At 45.4% G+C, this 9,705-nt stretch overlaps 2 protein-coding genes across 2 annotated transcripts in view; both read right to left on the bottom strand.

Moving 5' to 3' along the window:
• The window catches only part of Ttc28 (tetratricopeptide repeat domain 28), a 480,228-nt gene extending 479,930 nt beyond the window's left edge, over positions 1-298 (bottom strand). The window contains exon 1 of the mRNA XM_013014273.1: positions 29-298. Coding sequence (XP_012869727.1) covers positions 29-298 — 270 coding nt within the window. The remainder of the gene's footprint in view (positions 1-28) is intronic.
• A 2,841-nt stretch (positions 299-3,139) lies between these two features.
• Positions 3,140-9,705, bottom strand: part of Chek2 (checkpoint kinase 2) — a 35,185-nt gene continuing 28,619 nt past the window's right edge. The window contains exons 11-12 of the mRNA XM_013014272.1: positions 6,290-6,370; positions 3,140-3,334 (exon numbers count right to left, since the gene is read on the bottom strand). Of these exons, the coding sequence (XP_012869726.1) occupies positions 3,245-3,334; positions 6,290-6,370 (171 nt within the window). The 3' untranslated portion in view covers positions 3,140-3,244. The remainder of the gene's footprint in view (positions 3,335-6,289; positions 6,371-9,705) is intronic.

The following is a 9,705-nucleotide window of genomic DNA, read 5'->3' as shown; positions in this document are numbered from 1 at the left end:
GGTCCACGCGCACGCCGCGCACGCGCACGCTCGTCGCGCCGTCCCCTCTCCCGCGCATCCCGCTAGGAGCCCTTTGGAGCCGGGTGCTGTTCCCGGCGTCGCGTCCACTCCCGCCGCCGCCCATCGGGCTCGGAGCAGGGCCAGGGCGCTGTTCCGGCCCTGCACCGCCTCCCGCCACACTGCGGACCCCCTTCGCCCCTCCACTTCCTGCACGGTCCCTTCGGCTTCCCTCTCCTTGGTAGGGCGAGGGCCGGGGGTGAGGTTCAAGCCCTACACGAGTGCGGGCACGTAGGTTCATGCCCGCATCCTGGAGCAGGACGGACCCAGAGGAGGGAGACCTTGAACTCCACCCTGACTGTCCAGTAACCCTTAGTGCGACTAGGGCAGGTCTGACTGGGGGGACTCCGCTGCCTGGGGTTTCCAGATGGTCTCTTTGTTCTTTGTTGCCATCTTAGTGCTTGAACCCGTGAGCTTTCTCTGTGCGCAAGGCCAGCGCTCTACTCCTTGGGCCACAGCTCCACTTCCAGCTTTTTTTGGTGGTTAACTGGAAATACAAGTCTCACGGACTTCCCTGCCCAGACTGGCTTCCACACCGAGATCCTCAGAGCTCAGGGTCGCTAGGATTACAGGCGTGAGACACAGCAACCTAGCACTCTTTAAGTGGTTTTAACAGGTAAGAACCAACTGCTCTCTGTAGACCAGGTACAAGCTCCACCTCCATCTCTTGAAATCTTGAACAGGACAGGAAATCGAGAGCCTTGATTTCTAGTGTGCAATAGTGACACTTCACTGGGTGGCTGAGCTTGAGGGGGATCATGTGTGCACATCCTCAGCAGTGCCTGCCAGGAACACACAAAACATTCTCCAAAGCTCATTCGTGTAACTCCTGCCCTATCCTCCCAACACGAAAAGTTTAATAATAGGGGCTCTGATTCCAAACCCTGCAGTGTAATTAGCTGGGAGTTCACCCAACATAGGACTGCAGGGACTCTTCTCACATCTTCAGTTTCCATTCCCTGTCCAAACCTCTCTTAAAACCCAAAAGGTTGGCAGAAAAACAATAGTAGGGAACATCCCCTACTAGGTTTTGTGTTTTTGTTTTTAGAAAAAAAAAGGACTTCTCTTGAGATGTGTAAATGATCAATTTTATTTGGTAGCTTTTTTTTTTCCAGATACAAATGACACAAACTCAAAACAAAAAAAGCATACATGATCACATAATTCAAAAGTCTCGGGGTGATGACTCAACTTCAGGCAGTTTTGATCTAGTAGCTAAAACCAAACTCAAACTTTCACATCTATCTCAGGTCTTGATTCTCATATAGTCCTTAGCTCACATCTACCCAAGAAAGCAAGGGTTATTTCTTGTTACAACCTGAGCACTTCTTGTCCAAAATGGGGCCAGAAGTGTCTCAGCTCCCCAATTTTTTTCCTGCATTTTGAAATGTTTGCACACACATGAGATATGTTACAGAGGAAACCCAGGTCTAAATGTGAAATTGACTTACACTTCATATACCTTAAACAGCCTGAAGGTATTTACTAGTTTTGTGCATGCAACACAGTTCTGTGGAATGTCCCATACAGCATCATGTCACAGTTTTGGGTTTGGGAACATTTTGGATTTGGGAACATACTGGATTCTTTAGATTAAGGATTTTTACCCTGAAATTTTAGCCTGAGTCCGAGTTGATTTTTACTGGTCACACTTGAGTTAATACTCTTGCCTGAGCCAGATTGGCTAAGCCTGGCCATATAAGAAGGGGTTGGGTCATCCTGTCCAGAAGGACATGGATGAGGAGGATGTGGACGGCTGCCCAGGTGCAGCCATCCATAAACCTGAAACCTATATTTTTCCCATGAAACCAGGTGAGTGGGCTTCTGTTTCTTGCCACCAAGATGTTTCAACTTCTATCAATGGTTAGCACAGTTCCCATAGCCAGCCGAAGAGGCTCAGTGCACCTGACAGGCAAAAAAGTGTATCTGCTCCTTTGGGTAACTCTCTATTCATAATAAATGAACACACTGGCTATTAAGATTTAGATACTATAAGCCAGTGCCAGTGGTGCACACCTGTAATTCTAGATACTCAGGAGGCTAAGATTTGAAGATCACAGTTCAAAGCTAGCCAGGGCAGTTCTCATGTTGATCTACTTCCAAAGCCCAAACAGCTCTGAAACACAACTCATCTACAACCTATCTGGCAAAAAAGATGAACATGAATTGATGAGACCACTTATCTTTATCCCTTTTCTTCTGGATATTTGCTGCAGAAATATTATTCTCATCAGTTTCTGAAAATTAGAAACCTTTTAATTTGGCAAGCCCCAATGTCATCTAGCCCCAATGTTTCAGAGACTGTAGACTTGAATCTTTATGGGAATGAGAATAGGATTTTCCTTTCTTTAATCCCCTCCACATCCCTTTACTTCTGTCCCCTTCCCTTCTATTTTCTTCCCTTCTCTCCTTTATTTTATCTTGGGTAGCCCACGTTACCCCTGAATTCATGATTATCCTGCCTGTGCTTCTTCAGTGTTAGAATTACAGGCTTTGACAACCATACCAGGATTGAGGATGAGAATTTAAAACTGGCTGGTGTGGGCTGGGAATGTGGTTTAGTGGTAGAGTGTTTGCCTGGCATGCATAAAGCCCTGGGTTTGATTCCTCAGTACCACATAAACAGAAAAAGCTGGAAATGGCCTGTGGCTCAAGTGGTAGAGTGCTAGGCTTGAACAAAATAAGCCTGCGGACAGTGCTCAGGCTCTGAGTTCAAGCCCCAGGACAGGAAAAAATTTTTTAAAAGATTAAAAGAAACAAAAACAAAAAAAAATCCTGGCTAGTGATATGTGCGGCACGTACCTGCCATCAAATGGGATCTTTGGCAGCCAGACACCAAACTCACCCACCATCTCTGTGTCTCTTTCGTTGAGACTTTCTAAAGAGGCTTTAGAATTTATGCTCAGCATTAACAGTATAAAAATATCCCGAAGTACTAGCCTGGTTAACAACAGCCAAGGAGAAATTCCAGATGAAAGGCACACGACAGGACTTTCAAACGACAGCACTCTTCATCAAGCAGAAGTGCAAGAGCAGGTTCCGTCGGGATATTAATTATGTATCACTGATTGTGGGAAAAAAAGTTATTCTCATAATTAAAATAAAAACTATTAAAGGAAAATCTCAAGAAAATAAAAATGACAGCTGAATGAAAGAAGGTCTGTTTCTTTCACATTCAAATCAGTGTTTATGACATAGCAGTGCATATGGCCTGGCGTTTTGTGCTCTCTGCATCCTCCGCTTCCCCTTCAAGGGGTCGCTTTCGACTAGTGGAAGGCTAGGAATAAAAGAAAAGGGAGAAATAGTCAAAAGGAAATCTATGCAAGTTCTCCAAGATGCTTCCAGGAAGTTGAGGCCATTTCATGTGAAATGCCTAGGACCAAGAATTACTAGTCGTCATGACAACTGAATCCTCCCTCTATCCCTCTGGACCAGACATGTTTATCTGACATCTCTCTCCCTTGTGGTTTCTAACCACATAATGATGGACAGTTGGCTATAATTTTCTGACAGTGTGAAAGCAATACCCAGATAATAGAAACCAGCTAAGAATGTGCATCTTTTAGTTGGGCACCAATGGCTCCCTCTTGTGAGATAGCTGGGATTATGGTTCAAAGCCACCTAAGCTGAAGAAAGTCCTCAAGATGCCTCCAAGCTGGGCACTGATAGTTCACACCTGCAATCCCAGCTACTCAAGCCGCTGAGATCTGAGGATTAAGGCTCAAAGCCAGCCAAGGCTAGAAAATCTATAAGACTCTTATTTCCAATTAACCAGCAAAATGCTGGAAGTAGCTATATGGCTCAAGTGGTAAAGTGCCAACTTTGAGCAAAAAGGCTAAGCAAGTGTATGAGGCCCTGAGTTCAACCCCAGTACAGGCACATACACACACACATTCACACACAAAGAAACCAGGTGTTGGTGGCCCACACCTGTAATCCTAGCTACTCAGGAGGCTGAGATCTGAGGATTTCAGTTCAAAGCTATCCTGGACAGGAAAGTCTGTGAGACTCTTATCTCCAATTAATCACCAAAAAAGCAGAAGTAGTGTTGTGGCTTATGTCACTCAGCACTAATCTTGAGCAAAAAAGCTAAAGGACAGTGCCCAGGCTCTGAGTTCAAGTCCTAGGACTAGCACAGAAGAAGAGGGAAGAGGGCTGGGAAGGTGGCTCAGTGGTAGAGCGCTTGCCTTGCGTGCATGAGGCCCTGGGTTCGATTCCTCAGCATCACATAAGCAAAAATAAAAAAAAAGCTGGAAGTGGTGCTGTGGCTCAAGTGGTAGAGCGCTAGCCTTGAGCTGAAGAGCTGAGGGACAGCGCCAAGGCCAGAGTTCAGGCCCCATGACCAGACCCAAAAAAACAAAAAAAAGAAGAGGGAAGAGGAGGAAGAAGAAGAGGAGAAGGGAGGAAGGAGGAGGAAGGAACAGGAGGAAGAAGGAGGAGGAGGAGAACAAAGCCAGGTACCAGTGGCTCACGCCTGTAATCCTAGCTAATAGGATCTAGTTCAATAATCATCTTTCAAAGCCAGCCTGAAGGGGAAAGTCCATGAGACTCTTACCTCCAATTAACCACCAGAAAACCAGAAGTGGTGCTGTGACTCAAATGGTAGAGCCCTAGCCTTGAGCTGAAGAGCTCAGGGACAGTACCCAGGCCCAGAGGTCAAGCCCAAAACCAACAAAAAAGAGACAGACAGAGACAGAGACAAAGACAGAGGAAAAAAGAAAGAAATTTCACAAACAAAAATTGAGGCTGGGAAGGTGGTTCAGAATGTGGTAGAGTGCTTTGCCTTGCATATATGAAGCCCTGGGTTCGATTCCTCAGCACCACATAAATAGAAAAAAGCCAGAAGTGGTGCTGTGGCTCAAGTGGTAGAGCATTAACCTTGAGATGAAGAGCTCAGGGACAGCTCCCAGGCCCAGAGTTCAGGCCCCATGACCGACAAAAAAATTAATAAATTCCCATGTTATCATCAGTTGTGTTTAAAATCATTGTGTGATCTCCTAAGTGCTTTCTTGTCAATAACTGAGTGAATAGTCACCCCTCAAAAACAGCACATGGTTCCCCAAAAGCAAGGTAAAAAAAATGAACATGCTGATTAAAGTGATAATGTGAAATCTGCTATTTGTTAAGCTGGGTGGCATTATGTGAAAAATGCATCAAGCATCTACAGTACAGAACGAAGCTCTATGAATCTTAAGCATGCACATTTCTTTCCTCAGTGACAGTCCAGGGAGCCATAGACCCAAGAACATCAAGGGTCTGTTGCATCAGGATGCAACCTTATCCTAACCTAACCTGCAAAGCATCTGTGTAGTTAATCAACACAGACAGACAGAAAGACAGACAGACACACACACACATACACACACACATATATCAAGGAAAGAGAGAGAGAACTCAGAGCCCCACATCATGTTGTTGTTGTTTTTTTTTGTCAAGACAGTGACACCTGAGGATCATAGTTTGAAGCCAGCCAGGGCAGGAAAGTCCATCAGACTTATTTCCAATTAATCACCAAAAAAAGCCAGAAGGGGGTGTGTGGCTCAAAGTGGCTAGTCTTGAGCAAACAGAGCCCAGGGACAACTCTCAGATCCCATGTTCAACCCCCAGGACCAGGGGGAAAAAAAAAGAAAGTAACTAAAGCAAAAAAGGTTGTGAGCATGTCTCAAGTGCTAGATAACTTGCCTAGCAAGCAAGGCATCTTGAGACAAACGTCAATTCCACAAAATAAAAAACCATAAAAAAAAAAGGAAGAAAGAAAAAAGAAAGACAGAAAGAAAGAAAGAGAGAGAGAAAGAAAGAAAGAAAGGAAGGAAGAAAGCAAGCAAGCAAGCAAGCAATGGTTACTCGAGAGAACCATTGTCAGCTGGGCACTGGTGGTTCATATCTATAATCCTAGCTACTCAGAAGGCTGAGATCTGAGGATCATAGTTTGAAGCCAGCCCAGGCAGGAAAGGCTATGAAATTCTTTTCTCCAGTGACTACCAAAAAAGCCAGAAGAGAGCTTTAGCTCAAGTGGTAGACTACTAGCCTTGAGTGTAAAAGCTCAGGGACAGTACCCAGAGCCTGAGGTCAAGCCCCAAGAATAGCACAAAAGAGGGGGAGAGGGAAGACAGGGGAGAGAGTGAGAGAGAGGGAGAGAGAAAGAAAGAGAGAGAGAGAGAACCATTGTAGCCTTCAGGCTTCCTTATCAACTGTTTAAACTTATTCTATACAATGGCCGTGAGACCAGTACCTCAATTAGGACTTGGGATATAGCCATCAATTTATCTTCCTCAGCCAGTAGGTCCTGAAACTTTTTCTTCATGTCCTCATCCTGTGAAGAAATTTAAAACATCAATAGGGTATGCCCGCTTGCTTAAGTATGAGGAGGAAGTAACCATGGCTGCTCACTTCTGCCTCCTCAAAGCAGTGTCAGGAGTGGTCAGTGCTGCTCACACCTGCTGAATCAAACCCTTAGCTTTCAGTGGGGCAGAGAACCACAAACTCTAGCGGTATAGAATTTAGAGCCAGGCACTGGTGGCTCATGCTTGTAATCCTAGCTACTCAGAAGGCTGAGATCTGAGTATCACAGTTTGAAACCAGCCTGGGCAAAAAAGTCCTTGTGAGATGTGAGATGCTTATCTCCAATTAACCACTCAAAAACTGGAAGTGGTGCTGTAGCTCAAGTGGTAGAGCACTATCCTTGAGGACAAAGAGCTCAGGAACAGCATCCAAGCCCTGAGTTCAAGCCCCACAACTGACAAAAAAAGAGGAAGAAGCCGGGTGCCTGTAATCCTAGCTACTTAGGAGGCTGAGATCTGAGGATCGCAGTTCAAAGAGCCTGGGCAAGAAAGTCCGTGAAACTCTTATCTTCAATAAACCACCAGAAAACCGGAAGTGGCGCTGTGGCTCAAGTGGTAGAGCACTAGCCTTGAGCTAAAGAGCTGAGGGACAGCGCTCAGGCCCAGAGTTCAAGCCCCACGACAGACAAAAAAAAAAAACAAAAGAGGAAGAATCAGCCTCCCAGATGCTGACAGCCAAGAGGCAAGAGTATGAGGCACAATAGCAGTGGTAGTGTGAGTCCTTCCAGAAGCTCCCCAGTGAGTCATTCAATCAGCCAACCCTAAGAAAATTCCCCATCAGGTGCTGCACCTATTGCCAGAAGGCTTCAAAGGCACAAGAAAGGGTGACATTGATCAAGGCATGGCATAACAGGTGTTTCATTCTTCAGGAAGACAGGTGGGAAAGGAATAGGGTGGGCAAAGAGAACTCCTGCCTCGATATATGTGAATGGATCCTCCCCCCGAATACTCAGTGATTCAGGGTTCAAGGAAGTACATTTGGAAACTCCAAAAGGTGACCTGGTGCAGTTCTCCTCATCTTCGGAAACAAAGTATAACTAGGAATGTGAGTTATGGGGTAACCCCAGACCCAGCCTAGCTACATACAATATCCCTCAATGGCCAGCAAAAAAGAAAAATCCAGTTTAGTAAAAATAAGACAGAAGGAGGAAACAAGGGATATTCTCAAAGCGAGATATTGTTCATGACAAAAAGGAGACTGGTACCAAATCTACAAAACCGCTAGGTTTCTTTTTTTGGGGGGGTCCAGTCCTGGGGCCTGAACTCTGGGCCTGGGCACTGTCCCTCAGCTCTTCAGCTCAAGGCTAGCACTCTACCACTTGAGCCACAGCGCCACTTCCAGCTTTTTTCTTTTTGCTTATGTGGTGCTGAGGAATTAAACCCAGGGCCTCATGCATGCAAGGCAAGCACTCTACCACTGAGCCAACTTCTCATCCCCAAATAGCAGCTTCTATGGTTAGTAGCTAACTGGGAGCTTTCCTTTTGTTATTTTTTTGTCGGTTGTGGGGCTTGAACTCTGGGCCTGAGCACTGTCCCTCCCGTCTTGAGCTCAAGGCTAGAGCTCCACCACTTGAGCCAGGCAGGCAGGCAGGCAGAGAAAGAGAAAGAGAAAGAGTGTGTGTGTGAGAAAGAGAGAAGAAGAGAGGGAGAGAGAGAGGGAGAGAGGAAGAGAGGGAGAAAGAGAGGGAGGGGAGAGAGGGAAGGGAGGAAGGGAAGGAAGAAATGAAGGGAGGGAAGGAAGGAAGGGAAGAGAGGGCACAAAGAAAGAAAGCTATAGGAAACAAACCTTTAGCCCCTTGTTACCTAAATCCTACTTCCCAGTAGAGATGATCACCAGGCCCATTAGGCAGGACCCAGACTCATCAAAGCCAGGTGACAGAAATGGGTTAGGAGCCCAGGTCTGTGGAACACACTAGACTGAAGTCATTGTGAGGGGAGGGCTGGACAGCTCCATCTGGCTGACAACTGTCAGAGGCTAGAAAACAGCCTGGCCCACTTGAGCAAAACACTGTGCAGACTCCACAGGCCAATGGCTTGAGCCACTAAAAAAAGAAATCTACAAATTTCCCACAGGTCAATGTGCCCTTACACTTCCCTTATTTGGGGTGGGGGTGGAGGGGTAGGACTACATTGCTGTCTAGCACTGGACACTGAATTTGTACATATGTTACATTTGGGGATCCTCTGGCAGAGAAAATTCTCATGAGGTTTCTCACTACTTACCTTAGGTGTTTTGTTTTGTCTTGTTTTCTAGTTTAGAGGATTTACTCTTTAGAGGCCCTCTAGTCATTGAAATTAAAAAAGAAGTGACACACAAGAATGCACAGCTCAGGAGTTGGAGGCCAGCCTACCTAACATGGAACCTGGCAAAGTCAGGAAGAAGTTGCCAAGAAACTAGAAGAAGCCAAGCAGGGAGGCCAGCCCCTCAGCTCTCAGCTAGCCAGCTTCTCATGTTGTCATGGTTTAGCAGGTCCATCAAGTTCTAAGGGAGCTGCGGAAATAATAGCATTAAAAGCAGTGACTTTGTTCTTAGTTTCTACTTGTTTTTAGAGTGAAACTCCTCTAAGCTAAGTGACAGCAGGGCATATGTATATGTGTATACATGCATACAAATTAAGGAACCCAGGGGCTGGGAAGGTGGCTCAGTGGTAGAGTGCTTGCCTTGCATGCATGAGGCCCTGGGTTCAATTCCTCAGCACCACATAAACAGAAAAAGCCAGAAGTAGCACTGTGGCTCAAGTGGCTAGCCTTGAGCTGAAGGGCTCAAGAGTTCAAGCCCCACAACCAACCAAAAAAAAAAAAAATTAAGGAATCCAGACTTAATACTAGTTTCATTACACTGAATCACTTTACACTGCTCCCATATTAGCAATATGGGAGTAATAAATACTTACATGATTTAGTTTTTTCAAAATTTCTATTTCAGTTTCAACATTGAGAGTTGAGTCCTATGATAAACAGAATACTGGGATTTATTAATAGCAACAAGAATATGTAAGAGTAATAGTAATAATATCAAGTATTTTTTTAAGTTTACAGATAAACTTAGTTGAGAAAAGTCTAAGTTCCAAATCAGGTTCTAGTCAAAAAAAACCAGAGGTTGATGAATAACTTACTGAAATCACTTTGTGGAAATAGAGGTGTGACTCAAGTGATAGAGTGCCAGCCTTGAGCAAAACATGAAGAGACAGTGCCAGGCTCTGAGTTCAAACCCCAGTACACACACACACACACACACACACACGCTCTGAGTTCAAACCCCAGTACACACACACACACACACACACACACACACACACACACACAC

Source organism: Dipodomys ordii, unplaced genomic scaffold, assembly GCF_000151885.1.
Source record: "Dipodomys ordii isolate 6190 unplaced genomic scaffold, Dord_2.0 Scaffold23, whole genome shotgun sequence".
In the NCBI taxonomy this organism is placed as follows: Eukaryota; Metazoa; Chordata; class Mammalia; order Rodentia; family Heteromyidae; genus Dipodomys; species Dipodomys ordii.
Note: the sequence above shows the minus strand (reverse complement) of the source record. Positions and strands in the feature narration are given on the sequence as shown.